General features: G+C 45.2%; 4 protein-coding genes across 4 annotated transcripts; 2 read left to right on the plus strand and 2 right to left on the minus strand.

Annotated features, from left to right (window-relative positions):
- Positions 1–8,289: 8,289 nt before the first annotated feature.
- Positions 8,290–9,942, minus strand: PtrM4_029020 (uncharacterized protein; the record flags this gene model as incomplete). The annotated part of the gene is made up of 1 exon (XM_066103840.1): positions 8,290–9,942. The coding sequence occupies one exon, from the start codon at positions 9,940–9,942 to the stop codon at positions 8,290–8,292; it is 1,653 nt and encodes a 550-aa protein (XP_065966042.1).
- A 1,927-nt stretch (positions 9,943–11,869) lies between these two features.
- Positions 11,870–13,705, plus strand: PtrM4_029030 (KfrA-N domain containing protein; the record flags this gene model as incomplete). Its single annotated transcript, XM_066103841.1, has 2 exons — positions 11,870–13,376; positions 13,533–13,705. 2 exons carry the CDS (start codon positions 11,870–11,872, stop codon positions 13,703–13,705), a joined length of 1,680 nt encoding a protein of 559 aa, XP_065966043.1.
- Positions 13,706–13,961: 256 nt separating this feature from the next.
- On the plus strand, positions 13,962–18,056 carry PtrM4_029040 (uncharacterized protein; the record flags this gene model as incomplete). The annotated part of the gene is made up of 1 exon (XM_066103842.1): positions 13,962–18,056. The coding sequence occupies one exon, from the start codon at positions 13,962–13,964 to the stop codon at positions 18,054–18,056; it is 4,095 nt and encodes a 1,364-aa protein (XP_065966044.1).
- Positions 18,057–19,722: 1,666 nt separating this feature from the next.
- Positions 19,723–21,579, minus strand: PtrM4_029050 (TolA, Membrane protein involved in colicin uptake; the record flags this gene model as incomplete). Its single annotated transcript, XM_066103843.1, has 1 exon — positions 19,723–21,579. The coding sequence occupies one exon, from the start codon at positions 21,577–21,579 to the stop codon at positions 19,723–19,725; it is 1,857 nt and encodes a 618-aa protein (XP_065966045.1).
- Positions 21,580–24,113: the final 2,534 nt, after the last annotated feature.

A 24,113-nucleotide genomic window follows, 5' to 3' on the forward strand; every position in this document is an offset into this window, starting at 1 on the left:
GCCCTTCGCCACGTGATCGAGTAACGACTAGATCACCCGCATCTAGATCTCTAATTCCACTAGGTTGATGCATTCCTTGTTAAATACTAGATAAGAAACGCTAATTAGCGTCTATCCTAGAGCTATGCGGCTTAGGCGTCTGCTCTAGGGTTGCAAGTCTATATCCTAGATTCTAACCTGTGCGAATTCTTAAATAATTACTAGCTAGTAAATTACTTTGCTTAGTCTTTGCTTGCCCTTGTTCCTATTTATCTACCTAGCCGGCCTCTAGTTTAGGTCCTTTAGGTAGCTCACCCCTAAAATTGCTCTTAGTAGTTAGATCTGTTGTCTAGATTGCCCAATCTCTAAGAGACAGGATATTAATGTCTGTCCCTAGATTATGTAATTCTCCAATATTAAGTATATCCGCAAGTTCGATTGCTTGTTCCTTTAGCATCTTATCCTCGTTCTTCCCTATATAGAAACGAGTCTCGTTAAAGGACACATCGCGAGAAGTAATTACTTAATTAGTAATAGGGATCTATATCCTATAGAGATTAGACGCTTAATAGCTAACTAAATATCTAATATAACCCCTTAGATTAACTTTAAATCCACGACGATCTCGCCCTGCTGCGCGGTCCCGATCTAAGGGATATGCGCGACAGCTATAGGCGTAGATCCCACTCTAATCTAGTCGTAGATCCGCGGTGCGGTGTCTAATCTGCGCCGGCTCGTACTATCTAAAGTACTGCCTAAACTAGCTCTCAAGGATTTTATTAGGAGATTAGTACTAATAGACTGCGGTAGGGCTTCTCGCGTATAGGTAAGCCGCCGCATCTATAATCTTAGGCTAGAGCTTCTCAAGGAAGTTTGCGCTAAGGCGCATTTTAATCGACTTCGTGATTAGCTCTTAGCCCGCCCGCTCCGCCAAGCTATTCAGCTCATATGTATATAGCGAAGGACTAAGGATTATAATCTCTTTCTCTTTAGCCTATTCCACGTATCTTAATCGCCCTCTCTAAGGCAAAGTAGTAGTATCGTTATTTTAATAGATTTCTATAATCTGTAAGTCGTACTTCTATTATACCTAAGCTTCAAAAGCTGTGATTACCCGCTGTTAGATATTCACTCTCATCTGGAATACTGATGAAATAGGTAATGAATGGTGATGATATATTGATTATTGATTGTGTGTTGGTTATGTCTACGGTTGTGGGCACACCTAGGGGGTGCCAAGCCTTCCTGTGATCCGATAGGCTCTCTCAGATGCCGGGTCGCGCTAGTCTAACCCAGCGTCTGTACGCTCTCATCTTCAACAGTGCTATTATCTGACACCCGCATAATCTCTGACAGAGTCCTCCCTTAGACATTGTAATTAAAGATTTTGCCTAAAAAAATCTTCTCTAATAATTAGAGTAAACTGCTTATTTAATTATCTCTTAAGAAAATCGAACAGATCCCACGAGACTCGATAGAATAGTTAGGGGGATCGCTCTCTTGTCTCCGAGAGATCACCTGTGTGGCATAGGTAGTGGCACAATGCTCACACTCTAGCCGTCGGGTGCCTTCGATCTTAACGTTCTAGGCAGCTTAGGCAAGTGCCTACAAAGCTTTCTAACTTAGGTAGCCTAATCTTTAATACTATAAAAACTTATTATCTAATCGAAGTTTTGGCTAAGCTAATTATCTTACACTATTTACTAATAGTAGTAGTATAGAAGAATAATAGAATAGCTTATATTTAATAAAGGCTAGGTCATAGGCGAAGTAGAGCTTTTTAAGGATAACACTGTACTCTATATATCTAGAATAGATAGTCTAATTATAACTAGTGTACTAGAATCTAACTTTTTTAAGTAAGGCTTTAGAAACAATGTTAACATAAAATCCTTGAATAACTACAACGTTCTTGAGTAATATGTCTTGTAGATTGTCTAGTCTATTAAAGAAATCTTTAAATAGTTAATTACCTATCCCTAAGACTAGCAAGGATTAAGTACTAGCCTTAATTATTAGGTAGTCTAAACACTTCTTATAAGTTCCAAAGACTAATAGGTTCTAATTATTAGTAAGGTAGAGCGCGCCACCGCCGTCGAAGATCGTGCTATAGGAAAATAGGTAACTACTATAGTTAAGGTTAAAGATAGTATTACTTAGATCCCTTCAAGTGCGAGGATTAATAATATAAGCTATTATAGTGTTGGTAGTCTTAGACTTTTTAGACGTTTGCTAAGCGGAATTAATTTTCTATCTAGCTTATTTTAGCTGTGTAAGCAGCGTTAAAAACTTAGAACTATAAAGCCTTTAGTTAATTATCCTAGTATCCGTGTTAGATAAATACATTAGAGTAGGTCCTAGATTAGATTTTCTAGTAATTGCCTATTAAAGCCTGCAGTATTTAATAGGCTCCTAAAAATAAGATCGCTTGCTAAGTTTGCACGGATAATACTTCTATAGTCCTCTAGTTAATTCTCTAGAGTTTCCTTCGCTTAGAGCGGATTTACCGCTAAACGTAGAGAATACTTTAGTTAATCTACCCTTTCCGCTAGATGCTTCGTGCTCTTGCATAGTTAAGTTAAACACTCTAGCTATATTATTAAGGCTTATAGTTAGCTAACCTATAGCTAACGCAGTCGTAATCATTTATCGAAAATTACGTTCCTAGTTAGAAGCGATCTTTGCCGCTAACGTATCTAGAAAGTTAGTAATAGCGAGATTACCTTTAACTTCGTAAAGTCTAAACGCTTAAGCTTTTATATAGAGAGCCTGCTAATCGTTAAACTACTTATCTACATTAGATTAACTAGTTTTAGCCTTCTCTAAGTAAGCCCTGTATTATATACGCAGGAGGTTCTTAGTGTTTGAATCTGATGGCGAGAGACGCTTCTTGAGCTCCCTAACTATAGCCTGTAGAGTGGATGTTCCGCGCAGGAGTTGCATAGTAATTAGTAGGAGCAAGTCCTAGGAAACTATACGATTAATCCACTTATTAATATTTGCGATCTTCGAAGTCTTCTTAACCTAGTAGTTATATAGGACTTTGTCAACGCAAGTATCCTCCTTATAATTTTTAACAGCGAGCTAGTAGGCTGCCTTCTTATAATTGTACTCCTTAAGAGAAACCTAGTATTTAGGCGTCGGCTCTAAGGTAGGCGAGGTAGGCTTAACTAGCTTAGGTGGAATAGCTAGATAGACTAGCTCGAGGGATTCGATCGCTAGCATAAGAGTGTTAACATCTAGGTTAATATATTCCTAGACTCCGCGATCGCGCGAGTGTTTCTTAAGCAGCGGGAACTATAGGTGCTAGTCTTTATAGGCATATAGGATGACATTCGGTGCTAGGATTTTAGGGTTATAATCTATAATAGTCTTCTTTGTCTTAGGATTAATTAATAGACTTAACGAGAACGAAAGTAATAAATAGAGAGAGATAAACAGAGCAATAATCTAATTGTGTAACTAACGTAAAAAAGGTGCGCAAGGAGAATTAATACTGCGATCTTAAAACGCCGGGCTTATAACTATAATAGTTAGGATAACATCGATTAGATTCGTTCAAGAGTGGGATCATTGATTGCTCTAAGGATCAGAAAGATTAGACGGCTAGTCTGGTATTTGTACATGATGGATCAGTCCCTTGGCACGGATCCGGAGTCTCAAAGACCCGATCCGATCACGTGATCATCCGACGTCCAACATCAAGTCCATTTCCGTGACAACTTCTATTAAACCCTACATCTCCTTAAATAGTCTAACCTATAACCAGCCACTATAACTAGCAACCGTAGAGAAATTAGAGTTTAGGAGGTAGCGGAGGCAGCGGAGCAGGCGGCAATAAGTCCACTCCCTCTAACAGACCCTAGCACAGTAGATCTAGCTTAAGATCTAGCCCCCGTAGCCGCTCTAATATCTAGGTTAAGGTCTTCTATTACTTAAATTGTTATTTTGACTATCTTAAGAAGAATTACACCTTTGAGGCTATAAGAGGTTACTACTCTAAGGAACTAGTCGCCTTTTTTAACTTATACCCTAAAGTTTAGGACTCTCTTAAGAAGGCTATTACTGATAATAGCGTACCCGTTAGAGAGCTAGCCCGCCCTCAGGTTAAGGGCGCCGCAGCTAGCGTTACCTCTACCTCTCCCTAACCTTTAGAAAATACTTAGTCTCTAGCAATAGTCGCCCCTAGGGACCTCCCTAGCATAAGAAGCTACCCCTAGTATAACTACTAGCACACCCCTTAATCCCCCTTGCCCCTTTTGTCGAAGACAGCGAAAAAGAAGAGAAGTTACATCTTAACCGCTTTATTAACGATTCTTTAACTCTAGCCTTTTCTCCTACAATAGATGTTAGCTCTAACAATAAGTCTAACCTAGATCTAACTCTCTAAGTAATTATAAACTGTATTAAAGTTCTAAAATAATAGAGCTAGACTAGATTCTAGATTACTATCTTAGCTATTACTGCCGCCGCTATACGCGGTGATAAGTATTAGCCTCTAGTAGGCTAGCAATTAGTCTTTAAAAGAATTTTTCCTTCTTATCGCTTCTCTTCTTAATACGTTAAAATTATAGGTAATACTAGTTGTACTTCTCTCTTTATTAATTCTTCTTATGCCCGCGCACATAAATACAACCTTATCTCTCTCTTCTAGCCTGCTACTCTAGAACTCGCTAATAGCTCTCTAGTACTAGGCGTTCCTTATATAGCCTAGGTAACTATTATATTTAGCACCTACATCAAAGATATCCTAGCCTATATTACTAAGTTCTCTAGCGTCTAAATAATCCTAGGAACGCCCTAGTTTTAAACCTATAAACCCTAAGTTAACTAGAAAGATGTATCTCTAAGTTTTAACTCAGAGCACTATCTAATTAACTATATCTACGATTACTAACCCTATTATACTTAGAGCAGCTAGCACTATAAGTAACCTCTCCCCTAGGTCCCTAACCCTTACTAGAAGGTTACTCGTTACTCTAAAGTACGCCTACTAATTAATGTAGCCTTTATCTCTAGCTATATAGCCGTAGTAGCTATCTATTATAACTAAGATATTTATATTACCTCTTACGATAAAATCGGCCGCATCGCCGAGCTATCTAATAAGGAATAGGAGGACACTTAGCACGTACGTGCTGCAGGAGCTAAAGTGCTCCTAGAGGATTACGAGAAGTTCCGCGATAAGATAACACGTCCGCATATAATAAGATAAGAAATCCTTAAGTAATTACCTAAGGTCCTTTATCCCTTATACTAAGGTTTTATCTTTAAAGAAGCGGACGAGCTCCTACAGCTCTAAGGTAACCTTAACTATAAAATTAAACTTAAGCTTAATAATACCAGCTAGCTAGCTAAACCGTTATTCTAGCGTCTACGCCTAATATCCTAAGATAAAGCCTAAGCGGTGAAACTCTATATAGACGATATAATTAAGAAAGGACACATTAAACGCAGCACTTCCGCCTAGGCTATACCCTTTCCTGTTATACGTAAGCTAGATAGAGGGATCCGCATATGCGTCGACTATTGCGGTCTAAACGCCTACACTATTAAGAACAAAAATGCCCTACTACTAATCTAGGACATGCTTGCTAAGCTCTTAAAATCGCGATACTTCTCTAAGGTAGATATAATCGCCGCATTTAATAAAATACGCATTAAAGAAGAATATAAACACCTCTCCGCTTTTATTACGCCCTACAGACTCTACTAATATACTATTATACCCTTTAGCATATATAATAGCCCAGGAACCTTCTAAGCATATATTAATAACATCCTATATAAATACCTTAATCAGTTCTATATAGCTTACTTAGACGAAGTAATTACTTTAGTAAGACTCTTGATTAATACAAGAAGCACCTAGTATAGGTAGTCTCTTAGCTCGCAAACGCTAGATTACTAATAGATATTCTTAAATCCGACTTTATAACGGCAGAGGTTAAATTCCTTGGGCTTATTATTACTACTAATAGTATTAAAACAGACCTAGACAAGGTTAGCGCTATTTAAGACTAGAAGCTCCCGCAATCTCTAAAAGATGTACAAGCCTTTTTAGGTTTTGTCAACTTCTACCGCTAATTTATATGTAGTTTCTTAGATATTGCTAAACCTTTAACGCATATCACTAAGAGAGACCCTAAGCTATTTAAGATAACTAAAGAAGCTAAGCGCTCTTTCCTCGCACTAAAAGTCGCCTTCTGTAGCGACGTAGTGCTCGCCTGCTTTAACCCTAACCTAAAGACTATTATAGAAACTAACGCATCTGACTATGTATACGCAGCAGTGCTTTCCTAGGTCTAGCTAGATAAATTAGTCTAGCTAGTCGCCTATCTCTTAAAGAAGATGTCGCCTACAGAGTGTATTTACGAGATATACGATAAGGAGCTCCTCGCTATAGTCTGCGCCTTTAAGGAATAGAGGCTAGAACTCGCAAAAGTTCCTAAGGCGGTAGAAGTGCTAATAGACTATTGTAGGCTCAAATACTTCTACTCTAAACGTAATCTTAATTGTTAATAAGCCTGCTAGGCTTAGTTCTTAGAGGAATTCAACTTTTGTATACAATACCGCCGTAGTAAATAAGATACTAAACCTAACAGCCTTACCCGCCGGACAGGAGACTTGCTAGACTCAGTCACGGACGACTAGGTCCAGCACTAATGCTGTCAGATAGCAGGCGTGTCGAGCCGAAAGTGCCAACACCGCTAGCCAATAACGAGTTAGGGTCTTAGCAGAACAAAACTCTCAGCGCGCACCTTAGAACAGAATAGAGAGATAATTATCAACAACTATTAATTTTATCCACTTTGTGTGACATCTCATCTTATTTTAACAATTAAGAGTCTTACTGTCTCTATAAAGAGCAACAAACACGTAATAATAACGATAAACTAGAGCTAGAGGGACGCGATAGTTATCTTAACTAACTTAAGTAAATAGATCCCCTAGTACCGCTAAATGAAGATGTAATGCGAAGCCCTAGAGATCTAGGACATTGTAGATCTAGCGGGTAACACTTAGCCTCGTATAAAGCTAACCAAACCTCTCCCTCTACTTATATCTAACTATAAGCTAGCCGCTGCCCTAAGAAATACATTATTAGCTTTATCCTCTACACGAACTGCGAGAGCTAATGCCTAAGCGCCTATACAAGATATAGTCAACATAGTTAACCTTGCTGTTTAAACTCTAGCTATACTAGCTTAATACTTAGAACTCTTAGCGGAGGGGAAGGAGGCATACGATAGGGACTTAAGGGAATTCAAGATAGTTTTTGAATTATATAAAATACGCGATCGAAACTATCGAGACAAACGTATAAATATTACGGCAATAATTAGACACCTAAACGTAATAGTTAGCCTACACCTCTAAGTAAGCTACTTTAAGGAACATAAAACTCTCTACACTTAGATTATAAATCTCTGGGTAGCAGTTAAAGTAGACCTTAACGATAAGACTAGAAGGGTACGAGAGAGGTACCACGATTCCTTAAGACCTATAAGAAGCCCGCAAAATTAGGAATTATAGCTTAGTAAATATAACTAAGCTATAACTCGCGCCGAAGCCCTAAAGATAGGGAACGTAATATAAAGTGAACTAGTTATAGACGACTTCCTCAAAGTTGTCTCTAAGATTGCCTTAGTATAGATAGTAATATTTACTAAAGCGGGAAGCGACTAGAATAATATAGAAAAAAGGCAGATAGTAAAACTTTTCCGCTAATACATAAGCCTAGCTCACCTAACACGAGGCAAATTAAGAAGTGCCTTTATAACGGGTGAAGTAGCCTACGCGGCGAGCAGTGAATCTAACTTGAATACATAGGGGGACGCCTTATGTGTGCAAACTAGAGCGCTATCTACTAACCCTAGCTAGGGAAACTAAAGGTAAACAAAGAAACGCAAAATAAATGTACCTAGTAATAAGTCTAAGTAATTTTAGAAAAGGAATATAGTAGAAGCTAGCGATATATATCCTGCTTATAAATAACGCTATAGTATTAGTAGCTGCTACTATATTGACCTAACTTTAGAGACCCTAGACTAGTTTAAGCTAAATAAATACATTATAAAGCTACTGTAGTACAAACTTTAGCATAATGTAGACTTATAAAGAATAATATAGGAAATAAACCTGGAAACAAAGCGACTACGCCTAACTACAGCATTACAATTAATTATAACATGATCCATGGGCGAGCGGCGCACACGGGCGAGCGGCGCACCCCACCAACTTTTGCAACTTTAAAGCGATGCATCTCAACAACGCGATAATATTATTGCTAGATATTGATACAGTAGATTACTCTATATTAATAGTATCAGTCTTGCATGTGCGCGAGTTGTGCCCAGTCTCCTTGCACCTAGTGCAGCGCCTTTGAGCCCGCTGGCTGAGGCCTGATCGCGCTCCTCCTTGACGCTCTTCATGAGCAATCTGCTGGTCAGCCTCATTTTGAGCCAGTATATCCTCTCCAGCTCCCTTTGTGAGTACTCCATGCTTCTGTATACGCCTTTTAGAGCGCCGCCTACGCTCTGAGGCTGCGCTATTGGCCTTCTCAAGACTAGAGATCCGATCGCGCATCAGCTCAGCAGAGAGCATCATCACCTCGGCGCCCTTCTTTAGCTGGTCAATCGCCATAATAATTGAAGCTGGTGATGAGCTCTTGTGCTGGCGCACGCGCTCACGTATTAGGCTTGACTGAGCCTCAAGCTCACGCGCGTTGCTCGGCGTTTGAGCTACCCAGGGAGCCTCTGGCAGAGCTGCTGGAGGAGTAGGTGTACGCAGTTGTACATCTACCTTTGATAGAACAGCCTCTGGTTGTAGAGGAACAAGGCCTGCGCCGCGGAAGGCTGAGCAGATATTGGCTGGCGTGAACGCTTGATCAAATGCTGCCTTGAACGCTGGCAGAAACTCTAGCTTGGTGATGTGGTTGATGTGGTTGCGCATGAGGCTCTCCACCTCACGGCTGTACGCGCGCTTCAATGGCGAGAAGCAGCCAACATCAAGTGGCTGGAGTAGGTGAGATGAGTGAGGAGGCATACAGAGCGTATGGATATTGTTCTCCTTGCAGAGCTCCTGGAACTCTAGAGATTGGTGGCTCTTATGGCCATCAATAATAAGCAGGCGACGCGCGCCTACACTACGAGCCTGCGTGTGAGCGTTGAAGTGCTTTAGCCACTCAACTCCAAGCTCATTATTCGTCCAGCCATTATCGCTGACTGCGATCGCCCAGTCGCGTGGGATCTCAGCTTCCTTATACCAGGCTGATAGGTGGTACTGGCCAGCGAAGATGAGGAACGGTGGGACTGACCAGCCAGCAGCGCTGATAGCAGCGATCAGCGTTACCCACTCGCGATTGCCTGGCTGAATACTCTTCGGCCTGCCTCTCCTCTCTGCTCCTGTTATAACTAGCTGCGTTGTAATCTTGCCCATCATAAAGCCAGCTTCATCAAAGTTGTAGACGTCCTCATCGCAGATACCTAGCTCAGCCTTTGTCTCTTCTACAAGCTTAAACCACCTCTTTATTAATGTTGCATCCTCACAAAGAGCTCTCTGCCTATCGTACGCTTGGTTGAAACACGTCCGAAGACTGTCTGTACGCTTAACAAAGGTAGATGGCCAGTTGACTCCAACCTGCTCTCCACCACGCGCAGCCAGCAGCTTATCAGCCATATCACGTACAGCTGTGTAGGTAGGCGCAAATCCACGCAGATCTAGCTGAAGTATATAGCTAATAATCACCTCCTCTTCTCTCTGGGTAAGCTTCCTTGAGTTGGGCGGGCAATCGCGTCGGGCAGGTATACCAGCGCGTCGGCGGCGGAGCGTTGTTTCGGCTACGTTGTAGACTACTGCAGCAGTACGGGTACCTTGGATCTGGTGCGCATTAATAGATGAGATAGCAAGCTGAATATCTGCTTCATTTGATAGTAATTGAGTAGCGCTGCGTTGAGCCATTGTAGATTAAGATCAGTAAGGTGAGTAAAGTTGGTGGGGTGCGCCGCTCGCCCGTGTGCGCCGCTCGCCCATGGATCATGTTAACCTACATTAAGACATCATAAACACTGGACTTAGTCACTTATTAATAAGATAGACGCGAGATCTTAAGGCTAGACGAGGGCATAATAAAAGCGGCATTTAATGCGAGCAATTAAAGATACCTATTAAAGGATGTATTTATTCTGGATTCTAGCACGACGACGTATATCTGCAATAACCTCTTGAGGCTTAAAGATGTACGCCCGCGTACGATAGGAGATCACATTTAGGCTAGCAACTTAAGGGCTTAGATATAAGGATATAGAGTAGTTAAGGTAACGATAGAGGGGGCTTAGGGTAAATAAATTTTACGCCTAAGTAATATTACATAGTGCCTAGACTTCCTCTGCAACCTTTCATTATTTAGGCTACTCTAAAGACAAGGTATATAGTAAGATAATTAAGAAGACCTAATAAGCCTACAATAATAGGAAAGTTTGACTATTACTACCTTATTAGAATACTATAGGGAATAGGTTATTAAGCTTCCCACTATATTAACTTTAGCCTTTTATGTGCGTGTCAATTAAGCTAAATAATTACTATAAAAGGCTACTACTATACTATAGCGTAAACGACTTAGACATCCTGGACTGTCCGCGATTAAGCACCTCGTGAAGTAATCTAAGGGGGTCAGGATTAAGGGTATTACTACCGTAGATTATAACGCCTGTAGTAGGGCAAAATTAAAACGATAAATACGCAGGACGCCTAGACTAAACGACGAAGGGCTAGGTAAAAGTGTAGCCATCGACTTCTATAAGTATAAGAAAGGTAGTTTTACTAAGCAGAAGAGCTAAATGCTAGTTACTTGCTAACTGTCAGATAATAGCACTGTTGAAGATGAGAGCGTACAGACGCTGGGTTAGACTAGCGCGACCCGGCAGTTGTGAGAGCCAATCGGATCACAGGAAGGCTTGGCACCCCCTAGGTGTGCCCACAACCGTAGACAGAACCACAACACAATTAGTTATCAATATTATCACTATTATTATCTATTTCATTAGTATTCCAGATAAGAGTGAATATCTGACAATTAAGAGTCTTACTATCTTTACCTACCTACCAAAATGACCACATTTACCACCCGCGACGCGACCGTGACTTTACGCAACTAGTCAGACTACACTGGTTAGATTCTATAACTGCAATCGCGTTGCATAGCACACAATATTTAGGATAAGATTAACCTAAAGACTACTACTTAGCCCCTCCGGAGGCCTACTAACCTTAGAATCCTAATCCTTGCTAACTACTAAGCAGCTTCTAGCATCGAAGAGCTAGGAAGACTTAGCAAGCTATTAAATAGCAGATAGAAAGCGTTTAAAGAAGACCTCGAATACTATCGCATGTCGATAGAGCAGTACAAAAGTGTTACGGATCCATAGACTCGCTCGGCCCATGGCCCCCATATCGATAAGATCCTTATCTTATCGGACTAGCGCCTTGGCGCCCACAGCATAAGTTCGGGCTCACAACGTAGATAGCTCGATAGCTTGTATCTTGTCAAATCCAATCTTTCTTGATCGATCCCTCACATTATACAAGCTCCCTTTCAAGACGGGCCCTGGAAGCTCGTTCGCGAATTGTATTTTCTTGTCGCTGCGAGCGACACGCCAACGACAGAAACACTTACGCGACGAGGATCGCATTGACTATACGTACCGCCGCAGAAGAGCCGCCGTAGTAAAGACACCTGATTGCCCAGCTGCATAGCTGTACCCACCTGCCAGAAAAGACCCGCCGCCGCAGAGTGCCGCCGCGGAAGACACTGGATTGCCCAGCTGCATAGCTGTACCCACCTGCCAGAAAAGATCCGCCGCCGCTTCTAGCGCTGCCGCCGATGATGGCCCGACTAAACGAGACGAGCAAGGATGCCCACGACCAGGGTGCTCAGAACGACACACAAACCATTCCAGCAGAGTCGCACCTTGAGTACGGCGACTTTGAGAATGACGACGACCTCACCGAAGCGGAGAAGGCGACTATTAGACAGAAGCTCGCCACCCGCAAGAGACAGGTCACTTTTGGCCGTGGAGACGGCCAAGGCAACAGCGAGGACGAGGGCAATGACGTCAACGCCGCTGAACGCCGACGACAGTCTTGTAGACAGTCTCTTAAGAAAGCCGTTAAGCCAGCGGATAAGACTTCTATAGAACTAGGCTACGACGACGACACGGATGACATGTATCTACGTTTTTATGGCATCCACGACAACGATGAGCGCGAGATCCTCGCGGACATGAGGAACGTTGACGACTTCACCGCTTGCATCGCTGAACATGCTGAGAGTGTCTTTGGACACCTAGCAGATTTGCTTAGTCAGATAGCTGAACAAGCCGAACAGCTAGACCAAGCACATAATGAAGCCCGTGTACAACAAGAAGCAGCTGACGCCCGCGTGGAGCGCGCCCAGACGCAAGCTCGCGCTGCCGCCGCAGACGAGCTTGCCCAAGTCACCCAGAAATGCAACCGCATGATCACTACTAAGAACAGCTACGCTTCACGGCTAGCAGTGCTCGAAGACGAGCTTGCAGCCTCGCGCGAGTCAAACGTGAAGCTCTACTCCCAGATTAGCGACCTCTACAACGAGAGGAGTGTCCTGCAACAGCACGCGGGCGTCCCGACGAATGGAAATTTATATGACACGCGCCCAGCTCAGTTCCAGTCGTCCCCTCCTCCAATGACTGCGAACCCGTTCATTGGCACTGGCACTCACGACTTGATGCTGCCTCCCCCTATGGCACATCATCAGAAAAACCGACCCCTAGCTCGGTCTGCTGTATCGGACAACCTCACTGCAACGGGTGCAAAGCTGAAGGATATTGACATCTTTCGCGGAGACAGCACCGACAAAGAGGACTACAAGTATTGGCGCCGCAGCGCCAGGAACTTCTTAAACAAAACTACTATCCACACAACTGTTCAAGATCAGCTCGACTACCTGATTGACCACTTGCGAGGACCAGCCGCTGCACAGGTGGAATATAGAGCAGCACCCGGAGCTCGTAACGCCTACGTGACAGCGGAAGAAGTCCTCACGGAACTTGATCGCATCTTTGACACGGTCGACAAGGTCACCGAAGCCAGCGCAGCGCTACACGACAGTGGCTCTGGAGGATTAAAGCAACGCGACAATGAATCGTTTAACACCTGGGTAGCCCGCTTTACCTCTACAGTCGCACCATTGAACCTGGGCGACAACGAAATGATCCAGCACGCGATCCGACTCATGAAGTTTGGTCGTAACGCAGGTTTACAATTCCGCCATGGTGATACTTGGGAAGCGTTTGCCCAGAATTGCCGCACTCAGCAACAGCTCTCACGTCTCACCCAGAGCAGCGGAAATAATGGTACCCGAACCGGCCGCAACACGTCTAACGCTGGTGGTGGAGGTAATGGCAACGGCAACAGCAATAGCAGCGGCTCCACAACGCGTAACAACTACGGTCGCACGCGCGCGCAACTCAACGCGTTGAGTAAGCAAGGCGAGTGCTTTAAATGCGGAGGCACGGCAAATGTCAGCGGCAAGAAACATCGTCCGACCGACGCAGACGTCCCAGCAGCCTGCAAGTCTGGCTCTATCGTGCCAGCTAGCCGCGTCCCTGCCCTCAAAGCTACATTCACCAACGCCGCCCTCCAGGCCACAGTCGTCGATGCCACCGACGAGTCGGAAAACTAGCCGTCCCCGGCGAAAGACGCCCCGGGGACCGCACCAAAATGGTCCACAGATACAGTTACAGTCACAGTCAAAGCCACAACTACCAGTCCAACCCTTGTTAGCGATACCCCCTATTGTTTCACCGACCCTTGATACCCAAACTACCCCGCTCACCGGAGCTACACCTAGCACTTTACGCGTTTGTTTACAAGAATTGGAGGACTGGACGCCTCCCCAGGCTATAGAGGACAGACACGTTGTCTTGAGCGCGAACACTATGGTCAAAGGCAAGCAGCTTGTCCAAGGCCAGCAGTTCGTTTTCAAGTGCAAGGTCGCCACTTCGAATAGCTATATTGATACGGAAGCTTTGACTGACTCTGGTGCTACTGGAAACTGTATCTCCACACTATTTGCGCAACGACATAACCTGCCGACGTTTCGGCTTAAACAACCTTTGCAACTACGACTTGGCGACGGCAATTTCGCCATGGCGCCTATCACACACGGCGTCCTAGCCCCCATCTCCCACGCTGAACACGTTAGCGAGGAACTCTTCTACAGTGTACCTATGACGACTTACGACTTTATTTTCGGCACTTCATGGCTAGAAGAGCATAATCCACACATCGACTGGAGGGAAAAAACTATGCGTTTCAACAGCGAGCATTGCTACGCCAACTGCCTACACAAAGGCGAGCAAGTCACTGTTCGCAGCAGTCGACACCGACGGGCCGCAGCAAAAGCCAAAGAACGGAACCCGACCTACGCGAACATGGACATACACCATGTGTCAGGTGAGGCCGCTGCCGCACTGGCATCACGACCAGAGAACGGTACTATCTGGCTGTACCCACATGATTTTGAACAACTCGACAAAGATGACAGCGATGACGCCGACGAGAGAGCCCAGGCTAGCCGCGTCTTCGCCTCACTATTTGCCATGGACATGAACGCCCTATCTCAGGAAGACATTGATAAGTTCCACCAGAAGCTGAACTCGCCCGCTAAAACTCGCGACGAGGTCCTAGACAAGTTGCCCGAATGGCTCCACGATCTCGCCCACCGATTTAATCCTGATCCCGCCACGACAGACTTGCCCGCTCGACGAGGCGCGGTCGACCACAGCATTGACATTATCCCCGGATCAAAACACCCAAACGCTAAGATGTACGGCATAAGTAAGGACGAAGGCCTTGCCGTTAAAGCTTATGTTGAGGACATGAGAGGACGCGGTGAGATCCGTGAAAGCAAGTCAGACTTCGCTTCGCCTGTGCTCGTCGTCCGCAAATCTGGAGGTGGACTCCGCATTTGCGTGGACTATAGAGCGCTCAATGCCGTCACTATCAAGAACAGGAACGCTCCTCCGATGATTAAAGAAACGCTCGCGCGGCTAGCTAACGTCGCCTACTTCACCGTGGTCGACGTCATCGCCGCCTTTAACAAAATCCGCATCAAGGAAGGCGACGAACATAAGACTGCCTTCCTAACACGGTATGGCCTATTCGAATACTTAGTGATGCCTTTCGGACTCTGCAACGCACCAGGTACCTTTCAGGCCTACATTAACGAGGTTTTACGCGATTACCTTGACGAGTTCTGCTCTGCATACCTCGACGACGTCCTAATCTACAGCGCGTCTTTGGCAGAGCATAAGGTTCATGTCCGCAAGGTTATCGAGAGTCTAGGTGAGGCCGGACTTCATCTAGACATTGACAAGTCCGAGTTTGCCGTCCAAGAGGTGAGATACCTGGGCCTCATTCTTACAACTGAAGGCATCAAAATGGACCCCGCCAAGGTTAAGTCAGTGCTCGACTGGGGCACCCCAACAACATTGAAAGAGTTGCAAGCATTCCTAGGTTTCGCAAATTTCTACCGAAGGTTTATTGTTGCCTTCTCTTATATCGCGCGGCCGCTCACGGATCTTACCCGCGGGACAAACGGCGACGTCAAGCTGAACTTTCCTATCGCCCAAGGATCTGCTGCCCACGACGCATTCGAAAAGCTTAAGAAAGCATTTACCATCGCCCCGGTCCTCGCGCACTTCAACCCCGCGCTTGAGACCTGGGTCGAAACAGACTCCTCCGACACCGTCACAGCAGCCGTGCTGTCCCAAGTCCAGACTGACGGAGTGCTAAAACCAGTCGCTTTTATCTCCACAAAGATGTCACCAGCTGAGTGCAACTATGCCATCTACGACAAGGAGCTTATGGCCATCGTCCGCGCCTTTGAGGAATGGAGACCAGAGCTGGCCGGCACCTCGGACCCGGTGAAGGTCATCTCAGACCATGCCACCTTACAGACCTTTATGGTCAACAAAGCACTCAACAGGCGTCAAGCAAGATGGGCTGAGTTTCTGAGCGAATTCAACTTTAAGATCACTTACCGACCAGGCAGACTAGGCAGCAAACCCGACGCCTTGACGAGACGCCCCGGCGACACACCCACGAACCCAAACGATCCACGGATCATACATCAGACCCAGACGATCCTCGGCCCCGACCGCGTCGACGACGTCATCAAACGAGACACGCACACACACAACGACGCCCGACAAGCAATTCAACTCGCGGCGCTGTTATTCGAATACGCGGAGGAGGTACAAACGCTAGCAGGCATGCTATATCTAATGAGCGAGGAGGCGTATGGCGTCGATGATTTGGTGGATGACGACTCAACCCCAGACGTAGCCTTGGACAGCCAGCCTAAGGGGGAGACAATTGAGATCCCTCACGCTGCTGCGCCAGCTTCCCTGGCACGGGTGCCGGGGGAGAACGCGCCTGACGATGGACTTATGACAGCGATCGTAAATGCCTACCGCGTCGATCCCACACTACAAGAAATAATACGAGCAAAGGCAGACGGCGCCCGTCACCTTCCCCACACTGTCGCCATACAAATGAAGCTGAAGCTAGAGCTACAGGACTGCGAAATCCGCAACAGTCTGGTTTACTTCCGCGGCAGACTCTTCATCCCCTACGACGACGATCTTCGCAAAGACATCGTCCGTCGGTTCCACGACACCGCCACGGCGGGCCACGGCGGCAAGCGCTCTACCTACTACCTAGTTAGCCAACAGTACTACTGGCCGCTCATGACAGACACAGTCGCTCAGTATACCCGGAGTTGTGTAGTTTGCCGACGCGCAAAGCCATACAGAGACCGCAAGCAGGGACTGCTGCACCCGCTCCCCGTACCGAAACGATTCTGGACTGACATTTCAGTCGACTTCATCACACCCCTGCCAGACTGTACTAGATTCGGATGCACCTACTCTCATGTCATGGTCGTGATTGACCGGCTAAGCAAGTCGCAACGGTTTATCGCCCTAGACAGCCTTGAAGTTGATGCTGTTGTCCGAGCATTTGTCGATTACGTCTGGAGAGAGGAAGGTTTCCCTACTACAATTGTGTCTGACCGAGGGTCACAGTTCGTCTCTCATTTCTGGAAGGAGCTGTGTCATCGACTGGGTGTTACACCAAAGCTCTCTACAGCTTACCACCCAGAAACAGACGGCCAGACTGAAGTCGCCAACGCCGGACTAAAGTGTTACCTGCGTGCTTACACGAACTATATGCAAAACGACTGGGTAGACTGGCTGCCACTAGCCCAGCTCGCCATCAATAACAGAGAAAACGTGTCCTCTGGCGTCGCACCCGCGCTTGCCACCAAGGGCTACCTACCTCGCATGGGATCGGAACTAGTCACCGAAGACTCGCCCATTACCGACGCCCGTTCACGCGCAGAACAGTTGCTCCGCGAAGACGCCCGAGGCACGGTGAAAAGGATGACCGACGTTATCCGTTTCATGCAAGAAAATCTTCGCTGGTCCCAAAACAAGATGGAACACTACGCCAACCAGCACAGACAGCCCGCTCCAGACTACCGCGTCGGTGACAAAGTCTATATTGATGCCCGCAATATCCCTACGATGCGCCCGAGCCGCGGTCTCAGCGCAAAGAACCTTGGCCCATACAAAGTGCGAGCTTTGCCCAACCGATATGCAGTCGAGCTCGCACTACCAGACTGCTACAAACAAGTCCATCCAGTGTTCCACCCATGGTTACTACACCTGGACGCCGATCAAACAGCTCGCCCAAGTGAGGGCGTCATCGCTGAGAAACACCCTGACGGAGAGCACGACTACTACGTAGACATGGTCGTCGACTGTCGCATAGATAAACGACGCAAGGACACCCTCACAAACAAGAAAGGCATGCTCCAGTATAAGGTTAAGTACACCAACTCCCCAGACTGGAATGCCTCGCCCGCATGGCAAGACTATACAGACCTGTGGGGCGCAGAGGAAGCGGTTGAAGACTTTCACCGTCTCTATCCCGACAAGCCCCACCTCACGAACTGTATCGAGACCTAGCGTTGTATCTCAACCTAGTCGCCGCATATTCACTTGGTCGCGATGATGTTGAAGTTGTTAGCGTACTAGACAGTTGTGAGCTTGCCCTATCACCTTCGCATTCACTGATGGCACAGCTTGGACCTGGGAAGGTGGCACAACTCAGGACGTCTGTCTCCAAGCAGAAGCAAGGACCCGAAGGATGAGACACAACATAACTGCTCGGCATCAAGCACAGCGTCATAAAATAAAAGACATTCACGGCTTGCAGGTGCAACCGTCTTCTGAAAGGGGGGGTAATGTTACGGATCCATAGACTCGCTCGGCCCATGGCCCCCATATCGATAAGATCCTTATCTTATCGGACTAGCGCCTTGGCGCCCACAGCATAAGTTCGGGCTCACAACGTAGATAGCTCGATAGCTTGTATCTTGTCAAATCCAATCTTTCTTGATCGATCCCTCACAAAAAGCGACTAACACTAATACGAAAAGGAGCAGTTAAGCTTCTAGCACATCATGACCCTAATTTAATTAAGCGTGTCACTGCACCTACTACGCATATGCTGTCTCCTAGACAAGAGACTTTGCGAGTAGATTATAAACTTAAAGCTTACAGTTAGAGTGAGCGATCGCACTAAGAAGGAGCGAGCTAGAGAAAGATACCTAGCATCCCTTAAACTAATAAGGACCCCAAATCAATGGGACACGTGGCTGGCGGAATATGACTAAGCCGCCACGGAAGCTGAAGTATACAGCGTACTAGAAGTGTCATAACTTAATGCGATGTTAAAGGACTTTCTAGTGGCCGTCTAGAAAACAGCACCTTTCTAGGCCGTAAACTTTTAAGAGAACGGACGATAGGTAGCTAGGATAAGCTAAAAGAAGATAATAAATTGGTTCCGAGAGTACGTAATAATGCACTATTCCCTTTCTAGATTAGGGAAGCACAAAGCAGCTATAGCAGCTTACGATAAAAGCATACATAATAATACAACTCTCGCTAGAGGTGCATCCTACTAGCCACTGCGCGGGACGCCGAGCAGTGGGGTCACTGCGCCATCTACTAACTTAAATCTAGGGAATACCTCGCAAACAAAGTATTAGGGACGTCCTCGTAAATAACTACAAAGTTTATAAGCTATAAGAAAGGTAGCACAGAAGCAGTCCTCAGCGTAAAGTAAAGGGACTACCTCTAGTTAGAAATGCTTAGCGTGTTATTAATATTATAAACTTAGAGCATGCTACTATGTTAATTCAGACCTAGTGCTAGAGTAGTAGACACTAAGTAAAGCTATAAATAGACTAGTATAGTTTAAATTCAAAAACAATATATAGCTGTAAGGGCTAATCCGCGGATGATATAGATCCTGTATACCCACGCTAGCTCTAAAATAATTATATATACTAACGCCGGAGTACTCTTAGTTACTAATCGAATAACTAGAAGGCTAAAAGATTACGGACATAGACGCCGCGTTCACTACCATCGTACGGAGTAGGACAGCTGAGCACACGTACCCTCTCGCACGATTAACGTGTCCGTGCACCTTGTGCCCGGATTCATCTCATGCCCCGCGAACACCATCTTAGCGATCTCAAATTTGAAGCTGTACAACACCACACAATAGCTTAATATTAATAAAAACATAGCATTGCAGTAATTAGATACTTGCGATTAACTTGTACTATCTGAATTTTTGTGGGAGGTTGACGTTGCGGCCACGTGATGTGGTCTTTGGTGGTGGAGGCGATGGAGGAGATGCAACTCTATCGCGAGCTCTATCCTCCATCGCTCGTTTTTGACGCTTGTTCTTAGAAGAGGGCGCTCTTGAGGCTTTACGCTTGCGTTGTTGAGCTTGTTGGGTGGCTTTTTTCTGGTGTTGAGCTTCAACTTTGCGCGCGCGTTCAGCTGCTTTCTCAGCTCGCTCAAGCTCCCTTATCTCCTTGAGCCTCTGCCTCTCTACACGCTTCTCCTCGAGCTTAACTTGACGCTGCAGTTGAACCTCCTCACGCTGCTTCTTGGCCTGTGCTTTTTGGAGTTTCTCCTCTATCTTATCTCGCTCCCGTACTACTTCTCTAGCTCGAGCCTCGCGTATCTTGCGAGGAGACCAGAAGACAGAGCCACCGTGATACTCCTGGCGCTGTTGAAGGTCAAGAGCTTTGCCCTTCTTCTTATGCTTCTTTTTATGTTGAAGAGCCTCCTTTAAGCCCTCGTTCTCATGCTGTAAAAGCTTATACTGCACAGAGGGATGGTGAACGCTTGAGCGCAGCTTTCTTGCCTCATACTGATGGCTATCATTGACAGCAGCTCGTACTAACCGATCGAGCTTTCTCCAGTCATGATCAGAGAGCCCTGAAGATGAGCTTCTCTCAGCTTCTGGCGTGCTGGCAAATCTACGAAGGATAACGTTGGGATCTATTGGCCATATACCAGTAGCTTCAAACGCTTTTAATATAGTTGATTGCTTAAACGAGGCCTGCCAAGCTCTCCAGAAGAGTGGGAAGAAGTCTCCTTTCTTAATTGGAATGAGGCCTTGAGCCTTGTAGAGATGGTTAGTGAGCTCGTTGGAGTAGGCTTGAGAGAGTGGCTTGAACAGCACTACATCGAGCGGCTGGAGCGTATGAGTCGAATGGGGAGGAAGGATCATGAGGAGGATCCTATGGCGATCGCAGTACTTGATAAACTCCATCGTGAGGTGAGATCCATGGCCATCAAGGATGAGCAATCGCCATCTCCCTGATCGCTGCTTTGTATAGCGATCAAACACCTGCTCTAGCCAAGCTAGGCCTACGTCATTGTTTGACCAGCCTGTTAGAGATGATGAGACAAAGACCTCATGTTCTCCTGCCTTAATATCCTCCACCCAACTCGATCGTATGGCTCCATTTTTAGCTGCGTAGATAAGGGCTGGAGGCAGCGAGCTCCCATCGGCGCAGCAGCAGGCCAGGAGTGTCAGAAACTCGCGTGATCCATCCTGGAGAGATGCTCGAACCTCTTTCTTATCCCATTGACGCCTGCTAAATATCCTCTTACTCCTGCCTATCATACCAATAAGGAAGCCCTTTTCATCCATATTGTATATATCTCGAGCCTCTAGGTGGTATTCGGTGATCTTCTGGTGCAGCAGCTCGAAGTAGAGTCTATACTTTGACTCAGAATCAGCCAGGTGGCGCGTACGATCCATGGCGGTGGTCCACTTTGAGATAAGATAGATCTCGTGTCGGTTAATGAAGCGAGTAACCCAGCTCTCGCTGAGCTGCTGATGGGCTACTTCTGATGAGAAATTCCTGATCATCTCTCTTGTAGGAGGTAGGCCTTGCTTAGTGAGCTTAGTGATATATCGTACAAGCTCTAACTCTTGTTGTGGGCCGATAGCTTGCTGCTGAGCGTATCCATCGCTCCTAGGCCCTGTCACGCGCCTCCATCTTCGCCCTAGCGTTGAGCGGTTAACCCCCCATTTTTCAGCAACTTCTTTTAATGTGAATTTCTCTCCTGGATCGCGCGATTCTAAATCTGCAATCGCTTCATCAATCGGAGCCATAGTTGTGGAGTTATTGCGCGTCAAAGTTGTAGTATTGAGACACGCGTCGGTGTTCGGCGGGGCATGAGATGAATCCGGGCATGAGGTGCACGGACACGTTATTTATTCTTATTTCAGGAGCGACGTGCTACATCACAAACTATCTAGATTAGATATATAACTACCGCCCGTTATTATTAAGAAACAACATATAGGCTAGTAGTATAAAGATTTAGATACGAGGATACGGGACTATAGACATTACGCTGCAACATTAGCATAAGATAACAAAGCTAGTGCTGCGAGATATAGCAATCTGCCTAGAGATCGTATATAATCTAGTATTGTCGCGGAAATGGACTTGATGTTGGACGTCGGATGATCACGTGATCGGATCGGGTCTTTGAGACTCCGGATCCGTGCCAAGGGACTGATCCATCATGTACAAATACCGGACCAGCCGTCTGATCTTTCTGATCCTTAGAGCAATCAATGATCCCACTCTTGAACGAATCTGATCGGTGTCATCCCAACTATCATAAGTATCCTTCTAACTACTACGGCAGAGAGGAATCTAGTAGGATACTAAATTAAACCTAACCAACCTACGAGGACTAGACGATTAAGTTATAAGCAACTTCTTCGAAAATTTTGGCTAGTAGGTATTAGAGTATAATCCTCTAGCCTAGGTATTTATCTTTATAAAAGCTATCACAGCACGCACGCAGCAAGGACTAAATAAGGCCTTAGCGATGCTGTGGCACAAGAGACTTAGCTACTTAGGACTAGCAGTAATCGAGCATCTCGTGTAGCAGTCTAAGGGGGTGCGAGTTTAAGAGGTAACGACAGTATAATGCGACTCCTGCGGAAGAGCTAAGTCTAAGAGACAGATACAACGCTTACAGCGAACTAACGACGAAGGCCTCAGAGAGCGACTCGCTATCGACTTCTATATATACCAAGCCTAGGCTATTATAAAAGAGAAGAGCTAAATGCTTATTACTAATTATTTTTTAGGCCTCTAATAGGACCTATACTTTACTAATAACTAGACAGCTAAGTCTATTATCTAGCTACTTATAACTTTCTTCTTATTTATAAAGAACTATTATAACATATCTGTTAAAACTATAGAGTCTAATAACGAGATTATAACTACTGAGCTAGATGTTAAGCGATAGCTAGTAACACAAGGTATTAGAGTCGAGCCCTTAGCCCTAGATACATAGGCACAAAACGGTGGAGCTAAGCGCTTAGGGGGTGTAAACAAGGAGAAGGCACGCGTAATACGACTTAACGCTAATCTCTCTTAGGAACTATAGCTGGAAATTACTTAAGCCGCAGTCTATCTCTATAATAAAACTCTAAACTATAATAATTACTAGAAGACACTATACGAAGTCTTCTTTATATAAGTAGATTTTAGTAATAAAATAGTTATATCTCTCTAAAAACTAAACCTTACTTATCTTAAAGTATATAGCTGCAAAGCTTTCGCTATAATAGACGACACCTATAGAGAGAAGTTACGCCTTCAACGCCTCGAGCTAAAGGTATAGATCAGATACCTAGTTAGATACTAGTTATTAAACATCTACTAAATCTAGATACTATTACTCGCTAAAGTGAGAAGCACTAGAGACGTTATCTTTAACAAACAGTTAATCTTTAATAGCGAAACTAAAGACCTAATAGATAACCTTATATATAATACGCTAGAAGAAATCGCAATATACGTGAGGACTATTAAGCTGCTAACACTAGCGCAGCAACTAGAGACGAAGTCCTTCTATAAGGACAGTCTACTAGAGGAGTTACTCGCTCAGGACAGCGAGGGCGACTAGCTATGATACTATTAAGGGAGAAAAATCTAGGATAGCTACTTAACACCTCTAGCGACACCGCTACCCGCAGCGTTGCTCGCGCGGCTAATAGCAGGAGCATCGCTAGATAAGAAGAATTAACAAGGAACCACTAAGACTGCCCTATAGGCAGCAGCGTTCATAGTAGGTACCTAAGCTAGAAAGGTTAGAGAATATAGAGGAGTAGCAATAGATAAGGCTGCGATTATAAGAATACTCGCTGAAGGCTTAAAGCCCTATCGTAGTTAGCTACTACCTCTGCTAGTATGCTAAACTAAGCTTAAGGACTACCTAATAGGAGAACTATTTAAAGAAGTAGAACAGTCCTATCTAGCAAGCTATATGATGGGCTAGACCCATGTATGCCTACTTGTAGGCCGAGAAAGAGCAGCGCAGTCATGCCTCCTACATAAATATTAGCTACGCAATCTGAATCACGTTGATTCAACTTGTGCATGCCTTTTGCGCACGCGTGGTGCATGTAGTTGTGCCGCTAGTCTTATAGATTAATGCCCTTTACAAACTAATATTACATAAACTTTCAGATAGAGATCCCTATAAAGAAAATTAATTAAATAGGATAATAAATCCTGCACTGTATGTAGGTGTACACCTACAAACTTAATAAGCATCACTAACTACTTAAGTGAAAGGCACAACTAGTCATCTACGGTGATTAGCAGCGAAACATTA

Source organism: Pyrenophora tritici-repentis, chromosome 1 (assembly GCF_003171515.1).
Source record: "Pyrenophora tritici-repentis strain M4 chromosome 1, whole genome shotgun sequence".
Lineage (NCBI taxonomy): Eukaryota > Fungi > Ascomycota > Dothideomycetes > Pleosporales > Pleosporaceae > Pyrenophora > Pyrenophora tritici-repentis.